The sequence below is a fragment of the Spinacia oleracea genome, chromosome 1 (assembly GCF_020520425.1).
Source record: "Spinacia oleracea cultivar Varoflay chromosome 1, BTI_SOV_V1, whole genome shotgun sequence".
NCBI lineage: Eukaryota > Viridiplantae > Streptophyta > Magnoliopsida > Caryophyllales > Amaranthaceae > Spinacia > Spinacia oleracea.
This window is the reverse complement of record NC_079487.1, coordinates 124531934-124547259: the sequence shown is the minus strand read 5'-3', so window position 1 is coordinate 124547259 and position 15326 is coordinate 124531934. Positions and strand designations below refer to the sequence as shown.

Here is a 15326-nt window from a genome sequence, read left to right as displayed (position 1 = left end):
ACCCCCTTTCAAGGATTGATCATTCAAGGCATTGTTTAAGGACTTTTTGGCTCAGCTGATTCAATGTCTCATCCCCCTTTCCCTATCGGAATCATACTTCAATGATTTACAATTGCACCTCATTTTCTCGTTTTTCCCTACAGTATGTATGATTGGATAGTATGAGCGTTTGTATGGGGAAAATGGAAGTTTTACCAGAGATTCTAGCCCTTGTGAATTGTGATCCTCTCCTGTTCCATTCTGAACTTGGAGTGGATAACAAAATTGTGGGCAGATATACATAGTATTTTGTTGGCCAGTTTATTTACTACAACTGGAGTTCATCTGCTTTGTCTGTAGGATGGTTTAGGCCTTTAAGGTTGACTTTTCCTGTTTGTCACAAGTAGCTGAAGGGTTTCGTAAGGAAATAATCAGCTGTTTTATGCGTGACAGATAACATCCGCGTAAGCACTCTAGTGTGAGTTAGAATAGGATCCAGATCATTAAGAGCTGAGCCATGTCCTTTGTTTTGTTAATCAATAAAATCATTGGGATATACGTGAGATGGCTTCCTGATGGCCTGACCCCTGAGTAGTTTGAAAGTCTTTAGTAACTTATCCTATGTGGATGAGATGCAGTGAATATGGGACCAAAGTGCTATGTATTCTCTTAGATTACGTACTTATGGTGTTTGTGCCATTGTTGCTAGCCTTGTGTGAGCAAGGATCATAGTTTGCCCCATCTTCATAAACTTAGCTATACATTTCAAGTAGTATAAGATGATTTTCTTTTTATTAACTTACAAAATCATGTTTCTTATATATATGAACATACAAATAGTACCTTTATGATCACCAGCCATAACACATCTCAATTGGCGATCCTGTTCTTTTACAGTGAAAAATTCTGAAAGTACTTCACCTTAATCTACCATCCTTGCTAACTTGCTGTTAATTGAAACTTCAGAAGAGAGTGTTCTTATCTTTGAAACAATGTCAGGACCAAATGACATATGCATGCCTCTTTATGGAAGATGGGTTTCTGCTTCAACTTCGGTTTGTTTGCATTTACAGTCTCCAGAACATTGAAGTCTGGCCTTGTCATTTAGTTGAGCTGGCATCTTTGAATAAGCTTCTTCTGCCACCCTGGTTTTATCACACTGGCAGATTCCGTTTACACATGGACAACCCTCTAATTTGCAGTCATTGAGGCTGCTACACCGATCTGGCTTTGCTTCAGTTCCAGCTTCTTTTGAAAGTGCTAAACCTGGTAAGACTCAAATGCTTTATTATACACGTTTAATAAATGCTAAATTATTAGTTGTAGAGTCACATGTGTAGTTATGTAAATAGTTCATGGGAAGAATAATAAACAATGCACTTCTGGTAGGGGAGGGATTGTGTTTTCTTTACCAAATAAAATAGCAAAGAGGACCACCAACAGAACAAATTTAAGAGCCCTTCCCATGCTGCTGCTTCTCACAAGTTATCGGATAGAGCTTGTTGAATTTACTCTGATTTCCACTTTCTGAAGCTACTTCTTTTTGTTACGAGTATTTATAGAGAGATGTGATAATTATTCTGTTAATTGCCATAGGTATATAGTTAGGTAGCTCTGACTCACCAAAAAAAGGATATATGTACTGGAATTGGAAGGTGTCGTTTGTAAGCCACAGATATATGTTTTCACGATTCACATATATGCATGCAGAATTCAGCAAAACGTTGCTTCTGGTTGCCAGCAAGTGAGAAGTACGTATGACATCGGTACTTGAGTTGTCATTTCCTGTGTAGTTGGAAGTTTCTTCATAGGCTAAGTTGTTGCTCTGCCTTCATAAAGTTAAGTAGCTTACTTTCCTTTTTCCCTCATTTAGTTTCTTGTTTAACCTGGTCTTTTCTATTTTATGAATTTTGTTTGTATAGAGCTAAACTACAAACCCCTTTCTACTTTTCTTACATTTTTCGGGGAAATGGTGGTGTGAGGGGGTCAAAAAAGCACGAGGCTAATGCGTGACCTCGTCCCTCGTGAGTGTGACGATTCTTTTTATTCAATCAAGTGTAATTGGATTTCCTGTGAGTTTACACCCAATTGACTAGTAATATAGGAGTCGCCATTCAGTTTTTTAACGACAATGAGAAAAACTGACAAAACCCGGTTATCGTGACATAAAGGGAGTGCAATTATGTTTGACCACGACGGCCGTAGGTTCCCTTGTGATCCCTGGTGTGGGGATCTCTCAACATACACCCGCAAGGTAGAGATTGAGGGTTCGGGGGACTGTAACTACCGAGAGGAGTACTTCGCTCGTCGATAACTCCAGAGGCAGGATATACTTACTAGCTCAGCATAAATAATTGAAGGGACATGCGTTAACTATTAAACTAATCTGAGTTGATTTTAGCAATATGCAACATATAATACTAGATCGATCGTGATTATCTGATTTAAATAGTATTAAGGGACCTAGCATGATAATCCAATTTCCCAAAAATATTATATTTGTTAGGCGTGATAGAACAATCAGATTTAGTTAGTTTAACAGTTCATAAAAAGGGCGAGGAAGGCAGTTAAATCATCGAAAAGGGACACATTACGACGCACCCTTGAGAGGTGCGTCACGGTTCTCAGAAAACTAACCACTTTGACTTTGCTATTTCTCCTTTTTATTTAACGAATCTCAATTATGGGACAGGATACGTTCTGTTCGATTTATGGATCGATTGCGACAGAACGCGTGAACAATTTCGCAGCGAGAGGCTTAGGCTAAGGGGTTTAGAGTCAATACTCAGAATATAATTATGTGTTGTTGTGTGTTTCTTTCACGTCGAATTTAGGGGCCTATTATAGGGAAGAGTTCGTGGAAAGATAGAATTGCAAAGTTCTAATCCACAAAGAATTAGGAAAAAACACGTACCCAGGTATTTTCAGCGCCCAGGCCTGGGCGCCGAAGATTTCGGCGCCCAGAGCCAGGCGTTGAAAATAGGGTCTGGGCTGTTTTCTTTAGTCAGATTCGGATTCCTGAAATCCGTAGAGTTTGAGATTAATTCGAGTCTCTTAGCGCGTATCAATTTTGTGACGGAATGCGTCTGGGCCCGTTACGAACTCTAGGCTCGTTAGGATTTCAATTAATACGTAACTCTTATTTCCGAATCATATTAGGAATAGGCACTAGTAGAAAAAACCCCTGTTGCAGCCCCCTTGTTGCAGCGTACAAGTATAAATACGCTTCAACAACCAGTCGGTCAACGCGGGTCAAACCCTTTAAAGGGTTATCGCAGCGTACATTTTAGTTGTTCGCAACAAATGCGTTTGTTGCAGCGTACAAAATAAAAGCCCGCAGCAACAAACCTTAGTTATTGCAGCGTACATGTTAATGCCCGCTGCAACAAGTCCGCGTTTCAAATTAAAATTTTTACTTTCCTAGTTGCAACGTACGTACAAACCGCGCTCAATCATATCTCTGTTCCTTCTCTGCTATAGCTCCAAGCTTATCCAAGGTCGCCGTCGAACTCAGCTCGCGTCGCCGTCGAACTCAGCTCGCGTCGCCGTCGAACCCAAGAGTTGCTCAGCTCGCGTCGCTGTCTTGGTTCCGTTGGTTGCTCATCTCCCCGTCGCGTCGTGGTTCAACCCTGCTTCGCTGTCTTGGTTCCGTGGTTCCGTGGTTCAGCCCTGCGTCGCTGTCTTGGTTCCGTGGTTCAGCATCTCCCCGTCGCGTCGTGGTTCCGGTGGTTGCTCGGCGTCGTGGTTCCGGTGGTATGGTGTGTTCAATTTTTATTTTCGTTTTTTATTTTCGTTTTCAGATTAGGGTTCAATTTTATTTTTTGATTTTCGTTTTGATTATTGTTTTTGATTTTCGTTTTTGATTTTCGTTTTGATTTTCGTTTTGATTTTCGTTTTTGAAACTTAACGACTCAACGAAGTAAATGGGGATTGCTATGTTTCCGAGTATAGATCTATTTCTTTAAAAAGCACACAGCCACTATGTTTCCAAGTAATGGGGAATGGGCTAAGGCTGTTGCTGACTGCTACTCACCCCTTCAGACTGTTGTTTGGATGTTATTTTGCTGATTTCCAAGAGGCTTTTGGATTACCTTTTTTTTTTTTTAATTTTTTTAATTTCCAAGTATGCTCAAAGTGTTGAATACATCACTTAGATCAGTAGTATCAGGCCCTTAGTTCCCTTCTTCCTTCCCCGAGGTTACAGGATTTTATTCTGGCATTACCCTTCTTCCTTCCCCGAGGTTACGTAAGCACTTAGTTCCGCACTTGAATGCTGCGATAATGCCAATAACTTGAATAATGTGATTGCTATGTGGTGATGTGGTAGATAGTTAATTTCCTGTTACATGCATTCTATGAGAAATATCTGAATTTGGCCCTCGAACTATTTTCGTTTGATTTTCGTTTTGATTTTCGTTTTGATTTTCGTTTTGATTTTCGTTTTGATTTTCGTTTTTATTTTGATTTTTTTGGCTGTTTTTCAATTATTTCTTTTATTTGCAGTTAATTGTGAAGATGGGTAGATACGCATATGGTTGAAGAGAGGGGCGATGATCGTACTGCCAGCATAATCTATCATCGTGCTTGTTCGAATTTCAACAATTGCATAAGGTATTGATATATCTAATTATCTTCATAAAATTTCTCTTTTCCTCTTTTGAAAGTTGAAATCAATAGTACAGTAAGTGCATATCATTTTTACGATAAATAAAATTTGGATAAGTATAGTAAGTGTAATAATAAAACGTGTACATTAGTATTCTATGCTTAAGTATCCATTCCGTTTTACTTATTATGACTGTTTTTGGACTTCTAATATCACTTCAGTGAAGCATTGATAAACTTAAATGATGTAACCAAAGATTTGCGGAACTTCTTAATGATTTTGTGACTTCTTAATATATGTGTTTATGTGTGGAACCTTTTGTTGTTGTTATTAGTAATGAGTCGTCGTTGGATGTATGGTGACCATACTACGGCAGAATACTTGAGTGGGGTCGCAGAGTTCATTAGATGTGCTTTAGCACACCAACGGAGTACAAAAGCCGAAAAAATCTATTGTCCCTGCCGTGATTGTAACAATATCAAGCGGTTAGGTGACATTGATGAAATTGAGGATCATTTATTTCGCCGTGGGTTTAAGCAAGATTACCATGTTTGGTTTTGGCATGGTGAAACAATACCTGATCGTCCAAGTTCTAGTGTCCATCAATTTGATGTTCAGAGTAATGAGAGTGATGATGATATTTATGAGAATAATGAGACGGATGATGATGAGGAAGAAGATGATGAAATAAATGAGATGATGGATGGGCTGAAAGATCACTTGGACGAACGACCTCAGATGTTCGAACAAGTATCAAAGGCTGCTGAAACTCCATTGTATCCCGGTTGTACAAAATTCAGCAAGTTGGAATGTGTGTCAATACTTTACAACCTCAAATGTAAAGGTGGTTGGAGAGATGAACACTTTGACACCTTATTGGAGTGGGTAGGTGAATTTTTGCCGGAAGGGAATGATATCCCCACCTCTACCTATTATGCCAGGAAATTGATGTGTCCCTTAGGCTTAGAGGTCGACAAGATAGATGCTTGCCCAAATGATTGTATCCTTTACAGAAAAGAGCATGAACATTTGGATGAGTGTCCAACATGCGGCGCATCTCGTTACAAACGCAAAGGGGCAAATTCAGCTAAGAGGGGCCCGCCTGCTAAGTCTTTGTGGTATCTTCCAATCATACCTAGGTTTGAGCGTATGTTTTCATTGAAGAAACAAGCAAAAAACTTAAGGTGGCATGCGGAAGTGAGGAAGAAAGATGGACTCCTTCGACATCCTGCAGATTCTGTTCAATGGAGAAATATTGATAAGAAATATCCTGAATTTGGTAAGGAGGTTAGAAATCTAAGGCTTGCTTTATGTGCAGATGGTGTGAATCCATATGGAACTCTAAGCAGTCAACATAGCACATGGCCGGTTCTTCTAGCAATTTATAATCTTCCTCCATGGCTGTGTATGAAGCGGAAGCATATCATGTTATCACTCCTCATCTCGGGGCCTAAGCAACCTGGAAATGACATAGATGTGTACCTGGCTCCACTCATAGATGATTTGAAATTATTGTGGAATGAAGGTGTTTCAATGTTCGATGCACACACCAATTCAAGCTTTACATTGCGAGCTATGGTTTTTTGTACCATAAATGATTTTCCGGCATATGGAAACTTGTCTGGATACAAAACCAAAGGAGAACAAGCATGCCCTATATGTGAAGAGGACATGAAGCCCACATGGTTGCATAATTTCAAGAAAAATGTTTACCCAGATTTCAGGAAGCACCTCAGTCGATATCACCCTTATCGTAAGAAGAAGAAAGAATTCAATGGGTTCACCGAGGAAAGAGTAGCTCGTACGCCTTTGACAGGATCACAGGTTTATGAACGAATAAAAAATGTTGAAACCAAATACGGCAAGTGCTACAAGTCCAAGTCTAAAAAGGGTGTTTTGTGGAAGAAAGTATCTCCATTATGGGATCTTCCCTACTGGAGAGATTTGTCGGTTAGGCATTGTCTCGATGTAATGCACATTGAGAAAAATGTGTGCGATGCTATCATTGGGACTTTGCTAAACATGCCTGGAAAGACTAAGGACAATGAGAATGTGCGGAAAGATATGAAAAAGAGGAATATTCGACCAGATTTGTGGCCTGTTGAAAAATCTGGTGCGGGTGGTACTAAGACTTATCTGCCTCCAGCGTGTTACACAATGTCAAGAAAGGAGAAGAAGCAGTTTTGTGAGTGCTTACATGGAATTAAGGTTCCCTCGGGATATTCGTCGAATGTAAAGCGCCTAGTATCTCTCTCGGACCTTAGGTTGGTTGGTATGAAGTCTCATGATTGCCATGTAATGATTAATGTGTTTTTGCCAATTGCACTTCGTGGGATATTGCCGAAACACGTGAGACATGTTATAACAAAACTTTGTGTGTTTTTCAATTCTATATGTGCTAAAGTGATTGATCCGGAGAAATTAGATTCTTTGCACAATGATATTGTTGAAACTTTGTGTCGATTTGAAATGTACTTTCCACCATCTTTCTTTGATATTATGGTGCACTTAATTGTCCATTTAGTTCGAGAAATCAAGTTATGTGGTCCGGTGTTCTTAAGATGGATGTATCCTTTTGAGAGATTTTTTGGGCATTTAAAGGACAAAACAAAGAATCGGGCAAGGCCGGAGGGTAGTATCATTCGGGGAGTCCTTGAGGAAGAGATATCTCAATATGTAGCTGAATTCTTAACAAGGCTTGAGCAAATAGGTCTTCCAAAATCTCGTCATGCAGGGAGGCTTGAAGGGCATGGGGTAATTGGTAAAAATGTGATCTCGCCTCCATCTGAAAGGAAGAATAAGGCACATCTTTGTGTGTTGCAGCATCTTACCGAGGTCAATCCTTACATAGATAAGCATTTGCTAGAATTGCAACAAAAGAATCCTAAGTTGAAGGAAAGAGCGTTGATGCAAGAACATAATCGCACATTTGTTGATTGGTTTAAGAAGGAAGTAGCCGAGGAAATGAAAAAAAATCTAGATGTTTCTGAAATGGTCCAGTGGTTAGCTCGAGGTCCTCGACTATGTGTTCTGTCTTATGAAGGGTATGATATCAATGGGTTCACATTCTACACTAGAAGACAAGATGAAAAGAGTGTGGTGCAGAATAGTGGAGTGAAGCATGTTGCAGCATCTAGGGTCTTTGCAAGCGCCAAGGATAGAAGACCGGTTGATGCGACACAATCATATTATGGTGTTATCGAAGAAATATGGGAGCTTGATTACAACAAATTTACGATCCCTGTATTCCGGTGCAAGTGGGCCAACAACCATAATGGGGTGAAACAAGATGAAATTTTTCCTGGTTTAACATTGGTTAACTTTGATCGATTAAGTGATAGTGACGAGCCATTCATTCTAGCATCACAAGCTAAGCAAATTTTCTATGTGGTAGACAATGTTGATCCTATATGGCGTGCAGTTGCCCAAGGCAAGAGAAATATTCTGGGTATTGATGATGTTGTGGATGAAGATGAGTATGACAAGTACGATGAAACACCCCTGTTACCAACGGCTGTTCAACCGTTACCGGAGGAGGAAGATGCAAATAATACTAATCATATGCGCACAGATCATAGGGAAGGAATTTGGGTTGTAAACCGTAAATGAATAAGATGAGTTGGCTTCTGGGAATAGGTAATTCTAGCTAACTGAATATCAGATTAAATGTATCTTTTCTAGCATTTAGGAAGGTGTAGTTTGTACTTCCACATCTTTAATTCTTATTTTATACTTCCATTGTGTTCATGATTATACTTTTCTAGCTTTCTTTAATTCTTACTGTACTTCCACATCTTACTTTTGTTCCTGACCAAAGTTTTCTAACTTTCTGTGCAGATGACTTGAGATCCCCGAGTCAGAAATTTTCAGAAGCTTTCGGTGATTTGTGTCTTTTCAGAAGTTCTCAGAATCGGAAAATAAAGCACGTATTTACTTTTGGTGAGTTGTGCGTTTTCTCCTAGTGTTGCGCTAATTAACATGTCTCCTAATCTTGAGCTAGAATGACCTAAATCAAAACGAGCGGGCTTAAATTGACCTTAGTTGAATAAATTGACCTAAATTGACCTTAGTTGACTAAATTAGCATAAATATGAACCATAACTACCAAACAAGTCTCAAATGGCATAAATTGATTGAATTGAGTCTAGGTAAGTTAAAACTAATCATATTAATCATTTAAAAGGATTAAAATGAGTGTTTAGGTTCTTTAGTTCAAAGTTGGGAGCGAAAATGTCATTTTAGCTCTATATATGACATATAACGACCCAACGAGCCATAAATGTGCATGAATAGGTTCGAATGAGTTTTAGAAACTTAAAACTATGCATATTAGTCATGTAATAAGAATAAAATGAGTCATTAGGTTCTTTAGTTCAAAGTTGGGAGCGAAAATGTCATTTTAGCTCTATATATGACCTATAACGACCCAACGAGCCATAAATGTGCATAAATAGGTTGGAATGAGTTTTAGAAACTTAAAACTATGCATATTAGTCATGTAATAGGATTAAAATGAGTGTTTAGGTTCTTTAGTTCAAAGTTGGGAGCGAAAATGTCATTTTAGCTCTATATATGACCTTTAACGACCCAACGAGCCTTAAATGTGCATAAATAGGTTCGAATGAGTTTTAGAAACTTAAAACTATGCATATTAGTCATGTAATAGGATTAAAATGAGTGTTTAGGTTCTTTAGTTCAAAGTTGGGAGCGGAAATGTCATTTTAGCTCTATATATGACCTTTAACGACCCAACGAGCCTTAAATGTGCATAAATAGGTTGGAATGAGTTTTAGAAACTTAAAACTATGCATATTAGTCATGTAATAGGATTAAAATGAGTGTTTAGGTTCTTTAGTTCAAAGTTGGGAGCGAAAATGTCTTATTTTAGCATAAATATGAACCATAACGACCAAACAAGTCTCAAATGGCATAAATTGATTGGATTGAGTCTAGGAAAGTTAAAACTAATCATATTAATCATTTAAAAGGATTAAAATGAGTGTTTAGGTTTGTTAGTTCAAAGTTGGGAGCGAAAGTGTCATATTAGCCTAAAAATGAGTTCTTAGGTTCTTTAGTTCATAGTTGGGAGCAAAAATGCCTCATTTTATCATAAATATGAACCACAACGACCAAACAAGTCTCTAATGTGAATAAATAGATCGGATCGAGTCTTGGAAAGTTAAAATTAATCATATTAATCATTTAAAAGGTTAAAATGAGTCCTTATGTTCGTTAGTTCATAGCTGGGAGCGAAAATGCCTCATTTTAGCATAAGTGGTGTTTTCTAGACTTATCTCATATGAGTATATGATTTCATGATATAAGAGAAGTGAGATTGTCAGATTTCCTCATTAAGTTTCTTAATGATTGTTGCTTGAGTTTAAGTGAAACTCAATTACATAATTTCATTTTACGATCTAACTTACATACTACTCCGTACTATACTAGATTAATAGAACTTGTTTATAGAATGAGTTAGCTGCCCTGCATTCTCATATTGCCTCAACAAACACACCAAGAATGACAAAGAACATTGCAGATCAGATCAGCACATGCAGATCAATGCAGATCAGATGAGGGTAGCACTGATCTGTGTTGATCTGTTCTGCACTGATCTGTGCTGATCTGATCTGCACAGATCAGTGCAGATCAGATCAGCACTGATCTGTGCTGATCTGTTCTGCAGATCTGATCAGTGCAGAACAGATCAGCACAGATCAGTGCTGATCTGATCAGCACTGATCTATGCTGATCAGATCTGCACAGATCAGTGCATTCCACATATATAATTTTTCATGCTTGTTGGCTTGTTGCTGCTATAGAGTTCAAATTCTTTGATATGATTTGATTCTTTGAAGGCCGGAGCATGTGTCAACTTAGTATTCTATCAATTGTTCAATTACATTGTAAAGCGATGTTTTGGTCCCTAACAAAAAGCGGAGAGGAATAAAAAGAGGGAAAAGGGGTGAAATGGATCAAGGAAGGGATGTGAAGGTTGGTTTTTCTGGTGATGTATCCATGGTGGGTGGAAGTGAGAGTTGCTTTAGTGGTGACTAGTGAGGTGACGGTGATAGTGGTGGTGAGGTGATGGTGGGGTGGGGTGGATTGATTTGGGATGATGGTGGTGACCATTGAGTCATTGACCAATGAGAGACTGATAGAAATTTGGGGGAATCCAAGTCCAGGGGGAAGTCTGGGGAACCAAACAGCCCCTAAATTTCTTTCTCTCTATGCTGTTCTTATTGATTTTCCATTATGTTGAGCTTTGACATATTTACACTTAAATTTCTCGTTCATTCTTCAATTAGTGCCATCTCTTTTGCATGATCCCCTTTGCACAAACTAGAGACTTAAAATTGGTGGGGAGTGGTACTGTTAGTTGCTGTTGTTTCAAAATTGACCTTGATTTATCTCTTCTGACTGCCATAAAACTAGCATCTGCAAATCCTTGATGAAATTTTATTAACCAAATATTTGGTTAAAATAGTGTCAATTGTTCCTCTATGGTTTCACTTTAAAAAAATGGACTTACCTGACTACCTGTCTCAAGCTGCAGATGCAACAGTCATATTGTTATAATTCGAACAAAATCAACAAGGGGGGAACATTGCAGATCAGGTCAGCACAGATCACTGCAGATCAGATCAGCACTGATCTGTGCTGATCTGTTCTGCACTGATCTGTGCTGATCTGTTCTGCACTGATCTGTGCAGATCAGATCAGCACTGATCTGTGCTGATCTGTTCTGCACTGATCTGTGCTGATCTGTTCTGCACTGATCTGTGCTGATCTGATCAGCACTGATCTGTGCTGATCTGATCTACACTGATCAGTGCAGATCAGATCAGCACAGTTCAGTGCTGATCAGATCAGTGCAGAACAGAGAAGTGCAGATATCACAGATCAGATCAGCACTGATCAGTGCAGATCTGATCAGCACTGATCTGTGCTGATCTGTGCTGATCTGATCAGTGCAGATCAGTGCTGATCTGATCTGCACTGATCAGTGCTGATCTGATCTGTGATATCTGCACTGATCTGATATCCTTCTGTATGCTAGAGCACTGATTTGCTGCTGCGCGCACATTTTGTAACCACTCTTCTGTATGTTTTACTTGATGCAGGAACAACATAGGTACGATGAATGAAAACCAAATTGTTGTTAGGCATGAATCAGAAGGTGGCAAGACTCCCACAACGCGTGACGAATCACAAGATGTTAGTACGATTACAAAGACCATTAAAGGCCGTGGTCCGTCAAAAGGTGTTAAAGTCGCTAAGCCTATGTTCCTTGAGTATAATGTATATAATGTCCCCGATGGACAATGGTCTCATGAATACGGGAAGCAAGTTGGGAGTTGTGCTACTAGAATTAATATTAACGTCCCATTATATCCAAAGGTAGATGAGCAAATCAAGAAGGGGTTTTGGGAGGAGACTAAGGTAAGCATTGGATATTAACTTGATTTGTATATTTTAGGGATTATTTAATTTGATTTAAATACTATTTTTATAATTTAACTTTTTTTAATTATTAACAGCTTATGTTCCACATTACTGATGATTCTAATCATTCGAGGGAGAAATATTTTCATTCTTGTGTGGCGAAACGATTTAGTTGTTTCAAGAGCAAGTTGGTGCGCCGATGGATAACTATGAAGGAAAAGAAGCCAAAAAATCAAACAAACAAGATGCCTTGGGATGTCTACAACCATATCACAGAGGATGATTGGAAGACTTTTGTTAAACATTATTTCCTGCCAGAGTCATTGGTAATGATAATATTTCTTTAACTTGTCCTTAAAGAGTTTTTCATGTAGCAAACTGACATTGGTTCTAGGACAAAAAGTTATCAGAAAAAACATTTATTTCCATCTTTTTATGTTGTCTTTGACAGCTTCGTAGTGAAAAGGCGAGGAAAAGTGCATCATGCAACAAGAACCCACATCGCACCGGCCAAAAGGGTTATAATAGAAAGCGACTAGATTGGATAAAGGATGGACGACTTCCACCAGATGCAGCTTTACCTATCTCGAGTAGCTCCTCGGTGAACTCATCAGTGACCTCAAATGTTAATAGAGTTAGAAAATACAGATCAAAGGAGTGGATTTTGGCCCATCAAGTACAAAATAAAGAGGGAAAGTGGGAAATTGACCCGAACGATTCAGAAGTTGTTGAAATCGCAACAAAAGCTGTAAGTAGCGATAATTAATTAATATTTACTTGCTTTGATTAGAGAATATAAAGTAATTTTACTTTCCTAATTGGCAGTTAGAGTACATCGCAGAAGAGGAAAAAGGAAATCTTTCTTTCGAACAGGGTGAGGATGCCCTCACTAAAGCTATAGGGAAAAAAGATCATCGTGGGCGTGTCAAGGGAACAGGTGGCATGGTTGGTATCAAAAAGGCTTTCGGTCCGTGTATTCGACATAGTAGAAGTGACCATGGTGAAGCTTCATCAGAAAATTACGAATCAATCAGAGCTTCTGTGAAAAAGGAGTTTGAAGGTGAATTAGAGAAAAGGGTAGAGAAGAGGGTGGCAGAGGCCCTCCAAAAGCAACTAAGCACCTTGTTAAAAACAGGACAACTAAACTCCATTTCTACCCCGATACCTGATGACCTCCACTTAAATGATTCTGCCAGAGTTGACCTTGATGTTAGTGCTACAAGAACCACTCGTCACATCTTAGTGCCGCAACCACGCGAGCTAAAGGTACGACGTAGTCACTCTTTTTTAACATAGTTGCTTGATCCTTTTATGTTTTTAGTTGACATTTACTTAATAATCTGTATCACTTACAAAGTTGCATTGAAACCTTTGTTTATGAAGGAAAGGACTCCATGTCGTCTTGCCCTTGAGGAGAAAGTTTCAGGCAACAACATTGTCGTGGCGGATGGTATGGTACAACCCTCAGATGGTGCATTGCCCCAACATTTTACATCGATGAAGCCTGGTCACTATAAAGTCCAAGTTGATTTTGTTTACGACGGACATGTTGATGATATTCTTCCGGTACCTACGGGAGATGGTTTCACTAACTTAGGCGGTGCTCTGGGTAGTTTTGTGCAATGGCCCATACACTTAGTGATTTTCGAAGACGGCGAGGTATATATGTTTTATTGTTTAGAATGTATATGTTCACGCAAGCACATTCGACATCTTACCTACTCTTGTTTTTGTTGAATTTTAAAGGATTGTATTTCACCTCCTAAAAAGAAGTCCAAGTCTAATGTTTCTAAAGAGAGGGATGGTAGCTCCAAGAAAAAGACAACGGTGTTAGCGGCCCAAAAGAAGACAACAGACTTACCATCCAAGGTAAACCCTCTAAAACTCATTCGAACCTAAAATGACATTTTCGCTCCCAACTTTGAACTAAAGAACCTAAGGACTCATTTGATTCTTATTACACGACTAATATGCATAGTTTTAAGTTTCTAAAACTCATTCGAACCTAATTATGCACATTTAAGGCTCGTTGGGTCGTTATAGGTCATATATTAACCTAAAATGACATTTTCGCTCCCAACTTTGAACTAAAGAACCTAAGGACTCATTTGATTCTTATTACACGACTAATATGCATAGTTTTAAGTTTCTAAAACTCATTCGAACCTATTTATGCACATTTAAGGCTCGTTGGGTCGTTATAGGTCATATATTGAGCTAAAATGACATTTTCGCTCCCAAATTTGAACTAAAGAAGCTAAGGACTCATTTGATTCTTATTACATGACTAATATGCATAGTTTTAAGTTTCTAAAACTCATTCGAACCTATTTATGCACATTTAAGGCTCGTTGGGTCGTTAAAGGTCATATATAGAGCTAAAATGACATTTTCGCTCCCAACTTTGAACTAAAGAACCTAAACACTCATTTTAATCCTATTACATGACTAATATGCATAGTTTTAAGTTTCTAAAACTCATTCGAACCTATTTATGCACATTTAAGGCTCGTTGGGTCGTTAAAGGTCATATATAGAGCTAAAATGACATTTTCGCTCCCAACTTTGAACTAAAGAACCTAAACACTCATTTTAATCCTATTACATGACTAATATGCATAGTTTTAAGTTTCTAAAACTCATTCCAACCTATTTATGCACATTTAAGGCTCGTTGGGTCGTTATAGGTCATATATAGAGCTAAAATGACATTTTCGCTCCCAACTTTGAACTAAAGAACCTAAACACTCATTTTAATCCTATTACATGACTAATATGCATAGTTTTAAGTTTCTAAAACTCATTCCAACCTATTTATGCACATTTATGGCTCGTTGGGTCGTTATAGGTCATATATAGAGCTAAAATGACATTTTCGCTCCCAACTTTGAACTAAAGAACCTAATGACTCATTTTATTCTTATTACATGACTAATATGCATAGTTTTAAGTTTCTAAAACTCATTCGAACCTATTCATGCACATTTATGGCTCGTTGGGTCGTTATATGTCATATATAGAGCTAAAATGACATTTCCGCTCCCAACTTTGAACTAAAGAACCTAAACACTCATTTTAATCCTATTACATGACTAATATGCATAGTTTTAAGTTTCTAAAACTCATTCGAACCTAATTATGCACATTTATGGCTCGTTGGGTCGTTATAGGTCATATATAGACCTAAAATGACATTTTCGCTCCCAACTTTGAACTAAAGAACCTAAGGACTCATTTGATTCTTATTACACGACTAATATGCATAGTTTTAAGTTTCTAAAACTCATTCGAACCT

At 38.3% G+C, this 15326-nt stretch overlaps 1 protein-coding gene across 1 annotated transcript; it reads left to right on the top strand.

Moving 5' to 3' along the window:
• The first annotated feature begins 3168 nt into the window (after positions 1 to 3168).
• Positions 3169 to 13930, top strand: LOC130465658 (uncharacterized). The gene is made up of 9 exons (XM_056834509.1): positions 3169 to 3737; positions 4483 to 4590; positions 8423 to 8524; positions 11710 to 12028; positions 12127 to 12357; positions 12483 to 12779; positions 12857 to 13297; positions 13415 to 13690; positions 13778 to 13930. Exons 4-9 carry the CDS (start codon positions 11726 to 11728, stop codon positions 13928 to 13930), a joined length of 1701 nt encoding a protein of 566 aa, XP_056690487.1. The 5' UTR covers positions 3169 to 3737; positions 4483 to 4590; positions 8423 to 8524; positions 11710 to 11725.
• The last annotated feature ends 1396 nt before the right edge of the window (positions 13931 to 15326 follow it).

Bases quoted from the DNA above. Each gene is read 5' to 3' on its own strand.
- LOC130465658 (XM_056834509.1), top strand. From the start codon at position 11,726: ATGAATGAAAACCAAATTGTTGTTAGGCATGAATCAGAAGGTGGCAAG. The intron at 12,029-12,126 runs GTAAGCATTGGA...AATTATTAACAG, and splicing joins GGTTTTGGGAGGAGACTAAG to CTTATGTTCCACATTACTGA. The intron at 13,298-13,414 runs GTACGACGTAGT...TTGTTTATGAAG, and splicing joins CGCAACCACGCGAGCTAAAG to GAAAGGACTCCATGTCGTCT.